Raw genomic sequence first — 16630 nt, 5'->3', positions numbered from 1 at the left:
GGCCTATGATGCTCAAACATGTTTTGCCCACTTTAATTTTAACAAAATTGTAATGATTTTTCAACTTTTGAAATTAGTTCAATCTTGCTTTAATGGTTTTTAAACAAAGTTAATCACTTTGGAATGCTGTAGTGATAGTTCTGCACAGAATGAATTAACAATACCTGAGATTGTGATTCATGTTTCATCTAGTTCTGTTTTTTAAGTGTTAGATTGAATAACAAAACACTAATGCAGCAACTCTTTCTCCTCTTTCAGTTCAATCTCTCAATGTTGTCATTGTTGTAATGTGATTAAATAGTGATCCTGTCGACTGCATTGTGGTATTTATCTACCAGTCGTTGGCTTTATGGTTGTTGACTTCAAGGCAAAAGCTGCAATTAAACATAAGATGGCCTATCCAAAAACTCCATGCCTTTTGCTGTTTATAAACTGGTAATTTGACAACTTGTAAGTTGGCTTCAGGGATATGTTAAATGTAATTTTATGGCTACATATATTTCAGGTGACTAACTAAATAGGTCTGAAATGCTATATGAACATCTGGACCTGAAATGTGAACTTCTTCCCTTTCCACAGATGCTTCCTGACTTGAGTATTTCTAGCATTTTCTGTTTTTTAAGAAGCTCTGGAGCTTGTTTGAACAAGTTTTGAGTGCAGAAATGAGAGCATTATTAATGAAAATAATAAAAAAAACTGCAGATACTGGAAACCTGGAAAAACGGCAGCATCTGCAGAAGGGGAAATAGTTAATCTTTCATGTCCGCTACCCTTCGTCGGGGAGGGTGATGGGTGGAACAAAGGGAATTTCTCTAATAGTGTGAAATAATGTATCAGTTTAGAGGCAGTCATGATCAGATTAAGCTTGTTCTGAGTAATGTTTCATAGTTTGTATGATGTTATTTAGTCTGGTCAATTGGGCCGTGCTCAGCAGGCCAGACTATATAAAAAGAGGAAAAGACAAACGACGGCAAGGAGAAAGAGTCAATTTGCATAATAGTGAGTTATCCAAAGTTAGAGGATTATTATTCGTTAATATGGAGAATTTTAAAATCAAGTAAACTTAGAGGATGGACTTTTAAGAATGTACTTTTTGCAATGGTAAAAAAAACTTCCTATTTCCACTGTTCTTTTTTTCCCCAAATGTGTGCACCATAACGAAGAATGTTGTAGAGTTTATATGGACAGTAATCCAACCTTGTTGCTGTATAATTCTTCAATACTTTATATATAAAGGTATATTCATTACTGAATTGTGAGAAAGTATGTTATAAATGCACTTGTCACTGCTACCACTTACTATTTTTATTGGGCACATTTATGGAGTTTTATTTAATGTGTCCCACAATATTTTGTGTATATTACTTAATTTTGTACTAGTTGGAGTTCAGCTTGAATTCTTTTTAAGTTGCCTCTGACCTACAGTTTAGAGTTTAAACTGCACTGAATGGTAAATATGAATCTTTAGGGCATTTTGATTAAAGCCATTCAAAAAAATGCTATCCTCAAACTTTATGCAGGTACCTTTATGGTTAAAAAAAAATGACATAGCTTAAAAATACCATCGGTTTGCATCAATAATCTCAGCATTTGAAAGGAGTATTTGATTATATCTATAAAGATATTTTTAGTCTTTTCAAAAACCCAAATATCTGGAAAATATTTCTCTATTCCAATATATATATTTACAGAAAGAAATGAACCTTGACATTTCAAGAACAGCTCTTCACCTTTGAATCCATCCCAGATTAATCGCGTCTTTCTAGCCGGCTTGGGCAGTTTTATTAATTGAGAGATTCCACTGAAGTGGATGAGATAGATGCTATGGAGTGGACGGTCACCTTTCTAGAAGCTTGCTGTCATGTAGCAATTTATGATTGTCCCATATAAATCACATCTTTGTAATAAAAAATTATTCAGTAAATTTGCCTGACTGATATGTGTTCCTAGCTAGTACGATGTCGTGGATGACATCCAGGTAATCGTCTCTGTTAATCCCATGTCTGGCTGTAATAAAGTTTTGAAAGCATTGTTATGTTCAACTGGCTTATTTGCCAAATAGAATCTAGGGTTAACATTGCATTGATGATAATCAGATAAATAGTTGAATTGACTGTGTTGATGTTGTTGAGTAAAGAGATTTTGTTCAATTAAAATAATTTCTGCATAAAATAATAGATATGCCAGAATATTGAGAAGTAATATTGCTATTGTTAGTTCTGTGGAGGGTTTTGATTTTTATAATACAGTTCAAACAGTACATGTTAGTATACATCATTACAATATATTAAAATACTGTTTTTAACTTTAAACTTCAGAATATAGCTTTTAGAGAAAGATTTTACCTCACGGAATACTGATGTTAAGAGAAACTCAGAGATTGAAAGTTCTTTTTAACATATCGCACTGCCAGAAAAGAGACAATGTTCATAAGGAGGTTCACTGAATGGAATTGTTAATTGTAAATCAAAGCTTTTCCACTGGTCTCACAGGACCAAAATAGGCCCTCATGGTCTCAGGAGGAAGTTGCACGTCATTTAGTCTTGCATTTTATTAGCCTGACGTATATTGTTCTTTTGCAGCTGCTGCTGAGCTTTTCTAACCAGAGTGCAGACTGTGTGTTAATGAATTTGCTTTTTCCTGTTTGGGTGCATTTTCTCCTTTTCTTTTGGAAACCTCTTCCATGTCATTTGTTTTTGACATAGCCATATAGAAACTAAAAGATAGTTGCAAGAAAAATTAAGTCAATTTGTTTTCTATCTTTAGATTTTTAATGCATTGGCTTGTCATTATAAGATTGTGATGCAACTTTATCTCTTAATATAAAGCAACCAGACTTTCATTATAGCATGAATCTCATTATCAAGTACCAAATGCTAGACTCTTGGGATCCATGTTATAATGAGGATAGAGAGTATAGCTTTATTTAAGTAGTTTCCTGTTACTGTGTATCATGGATTTACAGTGGTCAATCTTTTCTCCCATGTGAAATGTTTTGTTCATGTCTTAATTTACATATTTGGTAATTTGGTAGAGACAGATGGCATTGTTACTAGTAGTGCATCAAAGACTGTTAATTTACTTAAAACAAGCATTACATTTAGATTTAGCTTTTAATGTTTTTAGTCTATTGCATTAATTGAAGTTAATGACCAAGATGAAGATTACAAAATATAGTTTTTGGAGATCTCTTGCCTTTCCTGTTCCTCTCCAGCAGTATTTTAAAGTTCCTCTGTGTATGTTTGCTGTGACCGCTTGAAGTATTGAATATGGAATGTAGCCAATAAAGCTCAACTTCCCTCCCCTGGTCGTTGCATTGAATGGTTCAGCCTACTTTGCATAAGTTCCTTCTGAGTAGATCCATGTGTGGAAAGATTAAGGAATTAGCCTGCCTGAAATTGTGTAGTTGAATGTGTTGCACTGTGAAGTGCACAGTTGCTGATCTCTCCACACTAGATTGTAGCCAGCAACATGTATTGTGCTTATACAGTGCCTGGTATGGGTAGTAATTCACTTATGTATTACTACAATAGGAAAACGGTAAGTGTGACTTTCCTTTATGCAATATTTCTGTTGTAATTAGATAACGTAATTAACGGATTAATAGATAGTTGCACAGACCTGTGAGCAACTCTAACTTATTCTAATGTAGAAATGTGACATTTATATTCTAATTAGTTGTGTTTAAGTAGATGGTTATTTCAAGCAGAGTTCAATGTGGCTTTATATACTGAGATTTTAAGTTGTTATGAAAGTTGCATTAAAGTGTACCTGCACGATCATCTTTATTGTAACCTGTTTTGATCACAGAAGATTTCAATGTGAAATGTTCTTAAAACTTGTGATGGTTGTTTTAAGTTGTGCTTGTCTTATTGAACATGAATGAAAGCTTAAGGACTTTTTAACACAAAAGATTTGTTCATTTAGAAACACAATGTGAATCTCTGGGAACAATTAGAAACAGCCAGTTGGTTAGCTCTGAATTTCCTGTTTAAAGATGAGGTCCAGGAGCTGGCTTTCATATTGTTCCATCTGCTTCTAATCAAAGAGCATTCTTGACCCTACAGGGAGTTAAATCTAATTTTCAGTCACGTCACTGATATTCTCTTTGAAAGTCGGGACTTTGCACAGTTTTACACCTTATTTTGCAGCATGATGCATTGTGTAAGTAGGAAGTGACCAATCAGGCTTATTCCCCTAAGAACATTGTTATTATAGATCAGGTGAATGAGAAAACAAGGTATCATAAACAATTTCAGGATCTCTGCTGCTAAACTTAGTTCAAAATCTGGTTGTGATTTTAGTACTTGTAACCAATCTTAAACACAACTGTGCCTACTTTTTCCATAAATTGAAAGCATTCTTTACCAAATATGTGGAGAACTAAAATAGATTTAATAAACCCAGGGCAAGGCTGTCTAGCACGACTTAGGTTTTGCGATTGTGGGAAGTTGTATATTTTTTTTAAAATTGGTGCCTGTCATGTTTAATTGCAGCTGTTCTTATGTGATGTGTATTCTTGGGGTTTGTAAGTAGACTTGGAAAGTTAATGTAATTTTGTGTTTTGTGTTATTGCTCCATTAGAATATACTCTTTGTTCTTGAAGCAGTAAAGCATGGCTTTGATCTTTTAAGTATTTCCAGCTTATAAGGAATAGTAGGATTGGATATTGTTGAGGGGCATCCAAAGAAAATTGATAGCATGTGCCTGCAGTAGGTCAAAGGTGAGCTTTATGAGCTTGCACAGTGAGTAAATAGATAATAAATTATGCCAGAGACGTATGCGGACTATAGTGCACTAAAAGTCCTATGTGAATTTCCAATAATTAATTACAGGAGGTTGACCCAAGTAAGAGCCTGCAACATTCTTTATGTTTTTATGAAATGTGGCGCCAATAAGCATGGGAAATAACTTTCGGAAACTGGGATAATCCTGTGGGGAGTGGGTTCACAATTTAAAGTTTAGTAATCAGTAATTGTGCATTTAAAGTGTCAGATCTTTCACCTATTTTTACCCTTTGCAGTTTCAATTTTAGAAATTGAATAATTTAGTATGTTCAGTTATGGTATCATTAAACATTGGAGAAGTAAATCGATATGCTATAAATTAATCTATCTGTATGCAGACAGATATGGTTCTTGTTTTGATGTCAAATGTTTAGTGTTAGTTCATTTTGGTTTTCATTTGTTATGCTAACTAACTTTGTTCTGGTTTTCTTAAGGGAAACCACAGAGATTATAGTTCGATTAGAAGGGATGGTTAGTTGATTGTAGTTGCTTTGATAGTGATTGATCCAGACACGTGACTTTAACAATTGTTTTGATGTAATTTTTATGATTTTCCTATAGATTGGAACTCTATGTAAGATAACCTTTATAGCCTACCTGTGCTATTTTCCTTTATTTGGGAAAATGGAATCTGAAGGGCAATGGATATCTTCACAGATGCTGTTTAAAAAAGGAAATACATCTTAGGAAAAGGACATCATATGTGTCTGAAGTTGCTATATCATGTTTTGAGTAAAAAGCAAGAAAATTACTAAGAGTTTGTTTACGTGATGGTCCACACTGGAATAGGGTGTAGGGTTTGAAGTTGGGTCATCTGAATGCCATTCCAGGCTCTGTTCTGCATTTCGTTCAGGTTTTTAAGTAAATGATAATGACCCACCGCCATGACATTTACAAAGTAGGAGATAATTGACTTTGTATTTGAGTGAAATTGCTACCATGCAGTAAAGACTGGGGTCATAGCAGTACTAGATGATGGATCACCTAGTGCTTATACAAAGAGCTATGATGTAGTGGTGTGCATTTAGCATATTGGGGTTGCCATATGGAGATACAGATTTGCAGAAAGTCTAATTAGAATATTTATTTACCTCTCCTAAACTATAATTATCCCATCTAAATGCAACAAGGATCTCATTTTTAGGATGTATTGTTCTGTTGTTTAGAGAAAACCTTTTGCCTAATAGATGGTTGGTTCAAATCGATATGATTTAAATGCTTAAACTTGCTGCGTGATTACACACACACATTCTTGAGTTACTGGTATCAATTTTGAGTTAGTAAAATTTAAATGGTTGGAAAATTTTAAAATATTGGTCCATAATTATGCTTCCTTATTGATTAGCTAAGGCCAGGAGAACTGCTGTCTCACAGCCCCAGCTTGGGTTCAGTCCTGACTGTATGACCATTGTGAAGATTGCACGTTCTCCCTGTAATCGCATTGATTTTCTTCTGGTGGTCCAATTTCCCCCTACATCCCATAGATATGTGGGTTGATGTTAATTGGACACTGTAAATTGCCCTTTGTGTGTAGGTGGGTGGTAGAATTGGTGGTAATGTGAAGAGAATAGGTTACAGGAAAAATTAGTGGGGAAATGGGATTGCTGTCTGAGTCAGCATACACTTGATGGGCCAGATGGTCATCTACATTGTAAGAACATGTGGAAAAAAATGAAAGGTAGTAATAAAGTAGTAAGCAATTACTTGAATTATTTAAATAATATACTTCAAGCAGTTTTCATTAGTAGGTATAAATTAAGTTAAGGAAGATACAGAGCAATGGAAAACCGTAAAGGGGATTAGTTTTGAATTGATTGTGGAATGCACTAGCACAGTTACTATTGATGCAGTACCTGTCATTCACACTGTCCCGTGTTTATTAGTGATACTTCAAAGCTTGTTAAACTGGACTGGTTAAACAAATTAAAGAAAATGCAGTAATGTTTTACTTAAGCTTTTCTCTTGATTGTTGTCCATTGTGCAGTGATTTAAACTTGTCCTCGAGCTGGACTTAATTTCATATGAACATGAGAGAGGTAACTTCTCTTTTAGCTTGAGAAATCTATTCTCACTCAGCTAAGTCCCTAGCGTGCACATTTTCCATACTTTTGTGCAATTAGTATTGAATTGTTAGTCTTCCCGAGCTGCCTATTTGAAATGCAACATGATTGGTATTTTAAAATGACAAGATCCACATGTTTATTCTTTGTGCACATTGAGAACCCAAGGTTTGACCAGAGCTTATGTTAATCATGACTCCTCAGCAAATGAAACAGTCCTTACTAACATGCAACACACTTAGAAAATGTTCAGGTGTGAGTTGATGTGACAGGTAACATTTCCAACAAGAGAGTGCTCAATGATCCATTCTTGATGTTCAATGGTATGACCACAGCTTGGTCCCCCGGCATCAACAACATGGTCACTGTTGGCTAGAAACGCAAATGAACCATGCGCACAGGTGGCTCTGAGGCAGGTCAGAGGCTGGGTATCTAAAATTGAATCACCCGCCTCCTGATACTTCAACTTTTCCACTTAACAAGATGAAGTTGGGAGCATATGGAATGCTCTGCACTTTCCCAACTGAGTGCAGTTCCATTAACACTCAAAACTTAACACCATTCAGGAAAAAGCAACCTTCTTGATTGGCAAGACATGTACCATCCTACAGATTCATTCTCTCCTCCAAAATGCACTGCAGTTACTTGTCCAGGTGACTCTGAGGGCATCTCCTGAACCTGCAACTTTTATCACTAAAGGAGGCTCTGGGCAGCACTTGCATGGGAATCTGATTCCCATCCCAGCTGCACACAATCTCAGTTTAGAGCTATATTGCCATTCCTTTGTTGTTGCTGCGTCTAAATCCTGGCAATCCTTGCCCTTCTCAATGCTGGCTTTCTCAGCATTACCCACAACCCAAAGAATGCATGAATTAAGAAATCAATGTTATTGTATAAAATGCAAGGGAACAGAGGGACATTGAACCCAGGCAAAGAGATGCTTAGAATACACATCAGCCATGATATTGAATGGTAAAATGGGGTAAGGGGTTGAATGGCCTCCACCAGTTCTTAGGAAGCGAAGTTTCAGGTCGTCTATATTTCGTGGATTACTTGAGTTAATAATTAAATATATTTAATTGTTCTTAAGTGTATATTATGTATAAATTATTTTAAGTTTTAATAATTTAAGTTTCCAGTGAAATGATTAACTTTTTCATTTTTGATACTTTTAATGTTGTTTACATCAGCAACATTCAATATTCTAGCAAACAGTTCTTCTTGGGGCATAGCTTAATCAGATGTCAGTGCTCCTTGCTGATTGGGGCCAGCTTGAGAGTCACTGCCAGTGACAATGGCGCTTTGAGCACACCCATCCAGAAAAAGTTTCATGTGGGCAAAGAAACATCAAGCGTGGAAGCTTTTTGTTTACTGAAATGGGCAGACGTGTGCCATGAGCCAGATTTGGCATGTGGATTATATGTTCATCATTGTTCTAGAAAGTTGGACAGGTACATGGAGAGGAAAGATTTAGAAAGTTATGGGCCAAATGCTGGCAAATAGGACTAGCTTAGATGGACATCTTGGTTAGCATGGACCAGTTGGGCCGAAGGGTCTATTTCCATGCTGTACGACTATGACCAAGATGCAAGTGGCCATTTCTTCACTCTTCCTTTCTTAACATTAGATTGTTAACACTGATAACATGCAAATTATATTTTGCTTAACTGAAATTATATAATTTTATGAACACTTGCTTTAATTGTAGTTAAGGCATTTTAGCATTTAAAAAAAATACACAAGTGCCTTTGGAACTCATTGCTTTTCTACATGCTATAAGGGCTCAATGAAGAAGAAAATCTGCAAAAAAAAGAATTGCTGACCAAAATATTCTAAGGTGATTGTAAACGTTTGAAGTTAAAGTAGAATGTTGAGTACTATTCAAGTTTATGTAAATCATTCTGCATCACGCTGTATGACTGGATACTTAAGCCAGAGGTTCCTCAGCCATCCGTGCTGTTCTGCAGATCAACGAGTCGTGCATAAAATGTAAGAACCTGAAATCGTTGTTTATCCTCTTTCCTCACTCTTCTCAGTGGGTTATTGTATTTTGTAGCTTAACATTTGAATGTTTGCTGCAGTAAGCATATTATCCTTTTTCAAACTTGAGAGTAGCGGGCTTGAATGCCTTATCAAAATAGTTTCTCTGCTGTTCCATTGTAGAGATATATAATCCGGGTACAAATTTATTCTCCTGCATTGTATGGTATATCATTTTATTGATGACATTGATTGATCCCTTCTGTTTTCCCAGCCCACCTTCATTTTAAAATCTGTAAGGGTGTGATTTAATATTTGCACATTGAGTAAAAACTTCTTACCAAGGGACTTGGGTAATTTCTAGCCTGGTATTTAGAGGTTTTATTAAAGTGCAAGCCATTTTGCTTGTGGATTAGGTTATAATTACACGTCAGTATATGATGTTGAGATAAGGTCAAAGCAGATGCTCTGAGATTCAAATAATAAATGATCTTTCTGATCTTTTTTCAAGAAATTTGTGTTCAGGAGCTTTAATTATTTAAGGGTTATTTGTAGCTGTAAATTGCATCATATTTGAACCACTATTTGCAGTGATTAGAACTGTTCACAAAGATATTGCTTCATTAAAGAACACCACTGCAGTTGTTGCACTTTGGTTAGTGCCTTCTTAATATGAAATGTATATTGAAATTTAGTCTCTCCTTAAAATCAGGAGGTCTGGTATTGCTAGTTTAGTTCAGAGTTATCCCAATGAGTTGAGTGTTATTTTTCATAAGTTAAGCCACTTCTGCTTTTGGATTAATCTGGTTTTTCATGCAGAAATCGTTAATTGGAGATGTGTGTCAGTTGAGATGAGTTTATTGGCTTTATGCTTTAACTCCTGTGGACTGTACAAAGGTTCTATTGAACTTCACTCTCTGCCAGACAGGCATGTTGTTCACCAAAATCCTTTATTGATGTTTCAGCATGAAAGTTATGTTCATTTCTACCAACACATCAAAGGAACGAGGAAATGGATCAGGTGCAATACTGGTCTGATCTATACTGTTGAAAATTATGTATATTCAAAGAATGACGTGCTCATCTGTTCAATCTGTTCTAGTTTGTAAATGCATGAATTAAAGATCAACTCTATGAAAAGGTTTTGGGGATTGCACTTTTGTTTCATAATGAATGTCTGAATAATTTTGTTGCTGATCAATCACTTATTGAGCTGTGCTTGCTGAAAAATTTTGTTTCCCCAGATTTCTTGGCCAGCTTTTCTTGAAATTGTTGAATTTCTATGGGGGAATCGTCTTTTCCAAGGCACAAGATGCCTTCTGGTATCTTTCCGTTAATGTGTGAACCTAGCTGTTGAGTGCCAACGGACTTTGGATGTAAGAAGTCATTGTGGATAAACCTGGCTAACATGTTTAATTCCATGAGTAAACTGGATAGTTATCAATCCTTCTCCAGCCACTTTTATTGTCCTGCTGAACTTATTTTTAGTGATTCTGTTCCCACCCCAGATGACATCTTTTCAGTGCCGGTTAGGCATTAATCCTAGGGTGCTCCTGGTCTGTATGGCTTAAATATGTACTAGGTAATCTCTTGGAACTATCAGAATGGTGTTTATCTGTGATTGTAATTAAGCAATATTTTCTAGACATTTTTTTGTTCAGCTTTTTGCTCTCTGCTTAGTGCTAGATGAAACTTGTAGCTTGTTAAAAGCTTAATTGGCAATGAGTTGGAGGAGATTGGATAACTTGAAATCTGTTTCTAATTTGTGATCTGTTCTGATTATAACTTGGAGAAACTCGGTCCTCCTGTGGCATTGGCTGACTATTGACTCTCCATCTGGAGTTAATGAAATTATTGAGACCACATCAATGAGGTTTGCTGCACAAAGTCTTTGATCCTAGAATTGAGGCTGGCACAAGCACCATTTCATAACTCAATAGTTATTTCTGTTAGTAAAAGCTAAAAGGTATGCATATTTTCGACAGGCAAGAGTATAGGAAAAAGAACAGATGCTGCTTACAAAATAGTATTCTTATTTAGAGCCAAGATTATTTAATATGTATAAAACTTGTTTCAGCAATGCATGAGTTGTTTATACTTAAGATTTTGTTTGGTAAATGTGGCATCAAAATAAGAAAATTTGGAACGTGATTTAGTAGAAGTACCATGGAACTGTTTTAAAGTCTCTTTTTCTGTTGATGTTTAAAAGTGGTCAGAACTTGGAGGTGACCTCTGATGAAAAACCTACATCCACTGCAATTAAGATTTTAACTTTTCCAGTGTTTTCTCCTCTTAATCAAAGCACTGAAGTTGCCTTTTTTCCCTTTTGGTTTTCAGTTGACAGTGATAGATTAAGCACCAGGCTGGACATATGCTGTTTGTTTATGCTACAGTGATGGAATTCACTAAACCTCTTTCAAGCTGATGTACTTGAAGTGACACACGACAAAAAGATCTCTTTTCAACCCAAGTTAAGCTGTGTTATTACATGATTTATTTTTCTGGTCAGCACCAAACTTTTGGATGCCATTGCTCAAAAGTATTCATTTGATAGGAAGGCTAGGTTCTCACTTTGTCCAATGTTTCTAAGCTTTTTACTTGGCTGTTAGACAGTTGAAATTGTTCAGTGTTTTTTTTTAAAGAAAAGGTTTGTTCGGGTAACAATTTCCATTCCGTTGACTGGGATTTTTCTTTAAAACACACCAGCTTTTGAAAAGATTACTTGATTTTGAAACTTAGGATCATGGTAATGGCATATATTACTTTGAAGTACAAGTACGGAAGTACTTGCATGAGAATATGCAATGCATTCACCTTTTCATGTGTTACTAGAACTAACATTTCCACTATCTGAAATAAATTTGCGAAGTGATTTGAGAAACAATTTTTCAATACTTTTATAATTGATGTTCTGCTCTATTCAAATCTAAATTTTATTTGTCTTTGGATTTTGCTGGACTTGACCTACCACCCAGAGTTCCTGGCGGTTGTCCCTGCCTAGCTGCACTCAAGTAGCCCTGCCTCTGGGACAATTCTGACAGTTTGACAGAAGGCAAAGCTGGAGAAGAGGCTTTGCATCATGTCAAAGCTGTCAAGGACTTTCATAGTCTTGATGTCTCTGTCATTAAAAGCCATAAATAATTAAATTTCTTACAACAAACACAAACAATTGAAAACATTAAAATAAAACAGAGAAAACAAAATTATTCTTTCCTCTTTGCCTCCTAATCCAGGAATCCTCACTGAAATCACTGTCATATCCAGTCATATACCAGGTATGCTCTGGTGTATGATCAGACAGATAATTTCCCTGCTGTGATTCTGAGGAGCCTGTGGTTGCACTCCACATGGAGCACAGTGATAGATGTGCTACCTGTCATTCATCGAGTCGTAGATTTCTGCATTCAGCAGCACTTGTATGGAAGTCAAAGCTTGCAATTTCAACAGCTGAGTTTAGAACTGCTGACTACATCCCAATGTATTATCTTTTATGGGTTTTGTTCTGATTGTTGATATCAGCATTTGGAATAGAAAGTGTTTCAAGCTCAAAATCAGATTTGTATTAATTTGATATTTCTGCCTCCAGGTTTATGCACCTTCTCCTAGCTCAGATGATTTCAACAGGGAGTCTCCTAGTTACCCATCACCTAAACCACCCAGCAGTATGTTTGCCAGTACGTTCTTTATGCAAGGTAAGTTACAGGTTTTCAATCATTCTGTGCGGCGAGAAAAGGTGCATTGAGTAGAGAGCTATCCAGCAAACTAATTTGGGGTATTTGTGAGGGTAAATGCTGTTTGAATCTGTATAATTTTCATTTATAACGTAACAGGCATTCCAAATAACTCAAAAATTAACTTTTTATTGTTGGCATCTGCTACATTTATCTGTAACAAATTTGTACCCAAAATTGATTTAATCTGCTGAGAATTATTGCCATCTTGCTCATTATCCAGTTGTCATTGAGGGCCTTGATTTTGCATAATATTTTCTGTTAAGAAAATTCTGTGTTTTTGATTTTCTCTTTACTAAAAATTTCTTTTACACGTCAGAAGGAAATCATAATTCTTCTGATCTTTGGAATTCCTCAAATGGGATGCACCAGCCAAGTTATGGAGGAATGTTGGGAACCTCTTCTCATGTCTCTCAATCTAGTAGTTACAACAGTCTCCATACACATGATCGCTTGGTAAGGATAATTTGAGCTTGTCAATTGATTAATCTTTTATTGTTGTAGAGAATGTCAAATAATGGTTTGTTTTGAGTATCTGCTGAAAAGTGTTATGGGTGAAATATGGTGATCTCTGTATAAAGATATAAGCAGATCTTTACAGCTGTTTTAATAGTTCAGTAATTAACTAAATAGCTCTTGAGTAAAAATGAATGCACAGAAATTCTACTGCCTCCTCCTGTGCTTGGTAGATTGAATAATTTAGAATTAAGGAAAAAAAGTTGAAGGCAGGTTAAAAAAAATTATCATAAGTTGCATCATCAAGGCCTGCATTTTTTAAATATGGAAGATTTTAAGGATGATCTATTTAAGATATCCAAGATGATTGAAGAATTTGAGTGGTTAAATGGAGAAACTTTTCCCTGTAGTGTGATTTCAGAACAGGGATATCAACTTAAGGCGCACAGTTCATGCTTGTGAGTAAACAGCAGTTTTAGTGTAAGGGGAATGATGAGGTAGTGAAGGGATTTCAACATGAGATCAAGAATTTTTAATGGTGTGCATCGGATAAGGGTGCTGGGAGGAGTTGTAGGTCAGTGGTTTTGTGTGAAACTTGATCTTGGAAAGGCAAGGGCAGATGACTACTGGTAAGCTGATGTCAAGCTTTCTTTTCCAATGTGTAGTTTTGATGTTCAAAGCAGAGAGTACACTTTTAAAATAAAAATCAGGTGCTTTAGTCCATGAATGGAGTGAAGGTAACTAAGGTAACAACCGCATTTTGTAATTTTACAGCTGAATTTAAAAATGAGCATGGCATTCAAGGGCAGCTGTAATTGGAATGGAAAGAGCAACTGGGAAGAACAAATTCTAAGCAAATTTAGATTTTTAAAAAAAGGGCAAAAGGAAGAAAGGTCTTATCAAGGTTGAGGAAAGTCAGTTTTTTTTGTTGGGTAGACTTGGCTTGAAGTTGTACGAATTGTATTAATTTAAAGCAAATGAGTATCAGAGGAAAATACTGCTATCTACAGATACATAATTGTGCCTTTCCTTAGGCTGTTTGTGAATTAAAACAGTAGTGGAGAATTCCAGAAAAGCGAAGCAATCATCTACAATTCTGGAATAACAGTAATATTGCCTTAATGCTTACAGTCTGAAAAAGTTGATTGTTGTCAGCTAAAGAAATAGTTCAGAATGGAGATTGTAGGGAAATGGCTACGTAAATTCACCCTTGTTCTAAATTTCAGAATGACAGGTTTGGTGTTGGATTAGGTTGTGACCTTAATGTATCAAGGATGCATGCAATTTTTAAAGAGCACCCACTTCATTAAAATGTATTTGTCAACTTACTTTTAGTTGTTTAGGACAAATTAACGGGTGGGATAGCCGATTCAATCACAGTTGCATCTCTGAAATACATTTTATACACTTGTTACTCTAAATGCAACCTTTCGGTTTATAAATGCTTATTTTTTGATAATTAAATGTATTTCATGAGATTAGTTTATGTAGATATAGAATCATGAATTTTTGCACTGCAAGCTTCTGTCTGACTTATGAACATGCTGGCTCCATACCTGTATTTGATATTCTTAATTCCCTTCCTGTTCTATCAACACTATTTTAGATATTTCAATTTTCTGTGTGTTCAACCTAATTCGTCAAGTTTCTATTTTTTGTTGGTTGAATTTAATATCATTTCCTTGAGAAAGTTGGGTATTCGCTTTCATTTAAGTGGCACCTGCTTCTCTTTTGTTTCTCTCTACCCTCGTATTTCTTACCTAATGAAGCCAAACTGTACCTAGATCTCCTAGGGATGGAGTAGGGGAAGTGTGTTTAACACTATCAATTGCACTCCCATAATGATGAAGCCTGATTTTGATCAAGTGGTAAGAATATTAATAGCATTTTGATGTCACCAATTTCAGTTTATTTAGAAGTTTCTAATTCAAGAAAATACTTTGTGCTTTTTGACTTATCTCTTGTTTAAGAAATGTTAAATATTCACATATGTGCAATTTTTATAACTAGTGTAAATATATGAAGTGCAAATTGTATCATCCTTTGGATAGGGATGTTGTAGTGAACAGACCTCTTAAGAATCCTCTATATGTTTTAAATAATATTTAAACTCCAGTTATTTTCAGTTGATCAAAAAATTAATTAGGGCACTTTTGGCAGAGGCATGGGTAGAGGATGTGAGGAGACCTGATCTGGTATTAATTTTATTGGGGTGTTCTCACTAAAATAAGTACCACTCAGGTAATCCTGATTGTGCCATAGAACGGTATTAAGGGATAAATTCACATCCTGCAGCACTGTTATTTATAGTGCTGGACAAATGGACTGCTCTGAGATATCTATTATTTACCTTCCTCTCCAACCCTAGGCTTTCCCTTCACGTGATTAACAAGATGTAGTGTGAGGAAGAACTTGAGTAAAGTTGAGCATAGGTTTTTTTTTAATGCTTTTTTGGTGTCCGATCAATCTGAGTTGTTTGGACTGACAGTTATGAAGTCATGTACCTATCCTTATCATAGTAATATGTTCCTTATTGTTATGTTATAGATTTGTTGTTTGCAAACCAAGAGCCACTGATTACCTGAGGGATTGGTGCAGTTTTAATTTTGATTCAATTACGTGTCTTTAACATGGTTCAGTGATGTATCTTTCAGCAAAAAGGTTGTTTGTGAACATGTTCTTGCATTGTAAACCAAGCAGTTCCATTTAGATGTAGTGTGGCTTATCAGGAGTTTTCTGTGTCAAATAGGATGCCTATTAAGCAGGTTCTACTGTAATTATGTGACTGTTCTCATCCAGGGTTGTTATTTGGTGTTTTTATTTTTATAGAACTATCCACCACATTCAGTTTCACCTACAGACATCAACCCCAGTCTTCCCCCAATGTCTAGCTTCCATCGAGGAAGTACCAGCTCCCATTATGTTGCAGCCTCACACACACCACCAATCAATGGATCAGAAAACCTTTTGGGTATGTTATAAGAAAATGTTGACTTCCACGCCCAAGTGGAAAGTAGTAAGCAGCTGATTGATTTTAAAAAATGATGTTGCTTTACTTGCAACTGCAAAATTGCAATTTTGTTCCTTAACATTAAAAAAATAAATTTCATATTGTGAAATAAATATGAAGATATATGGAACAAAATTTTCATTCAAGTGCAAAAACAAATGTTGATCCTTTGAATAATCAAAGTGTTTTATGCTCCAATTATATTGTGTATAGGGAACAGAGGAAATGCAGCTGGGGGTGCACAGACAGGTGATGCACTTGGAAAAGCTTTGGCATCTGTGAGTACTGAATCAAACCTTTTAGCATCTTTTAAAACAAAACCTTACATTTACCCAAACTAGTTTAAAACAAAACTTTGACAAGTAGTGCAGTTTCACAGAGGACCAAAAAAAAACCCTCGTGCTTGATTTTTTGTTTAACCAAAATACTTACCTCAAGTACATTCATCAACAACACTAATGTGTGCTAATTTAACCCTTTGAGAACAGTAATATTTCCGCACATAAATCAGAACATTTAAAAGAGAATCGCATTTGCAAGAATGATGGAAAATGCACACATTTTGAAAGCTGCAAGGGGCGTTCAGTACTCAAAGGGTTAACTAAC

At 35.5% G+C, this 16630-nt stretch overlaps 1 protein-coding gene across 12 annotated transcripts in view; it reads left to right on the top strand.

Annotated features, from left to right (window-relative positions):
• Positions 1-16630, top strand: part of tcf12 (transcription factor 12) — a 244847-nt gene that overhangs the window by 157465 nt on the left and 70752 nt on the right. For 6 of the 12 annotated variants that reach the window (XM_052040333.1, XM_052040331.1, XM_052040332.1 and 3 more), the window contains 4 exons: positions 12414-12519; positions 12878-13014; positions 15844-15985; positions 16238-16302. In XM_052040333.1, coding sequence (XP_051896293.1) covers positions 12414-12519; positions 12878-13014; positions 15844-15985; positions 16238-16302 — 450 coding nt within the window. Of the gene's footprint in view, positions 1-3410; positions 3541-8670; positions 8837-10071; positions 10204-12413; positions 12520-12877; positions 13015-15843; positions 15986-16237; positions 16303-16630 lie in introns of those variants that run through there. The other 6 variants (XM_052040338.1, XM_052040336.1, XM_052040335.1 and 3 more) reach the window with 4 other exon arrangements.

This window comes from Pristis pectinata, chromosome 28, assembly GCF_009764475.1.
Source record: "Pristis pectinata isolate sPriPec2 chromosome 28, sPriPec2.1.pri, whole genome shotgun sequence".
NCBI lineage: Eukaryota > Metazoa > Chordata > Chondrichthyes > Rhinopristiformes > Pristidae > Pristis > Pristis pectinata.
The sequence above is the reverse complement of the archived record's forward strand: the minus strand, read 5'-3'. Positions and strand labels throughout refer to the sequence as shown.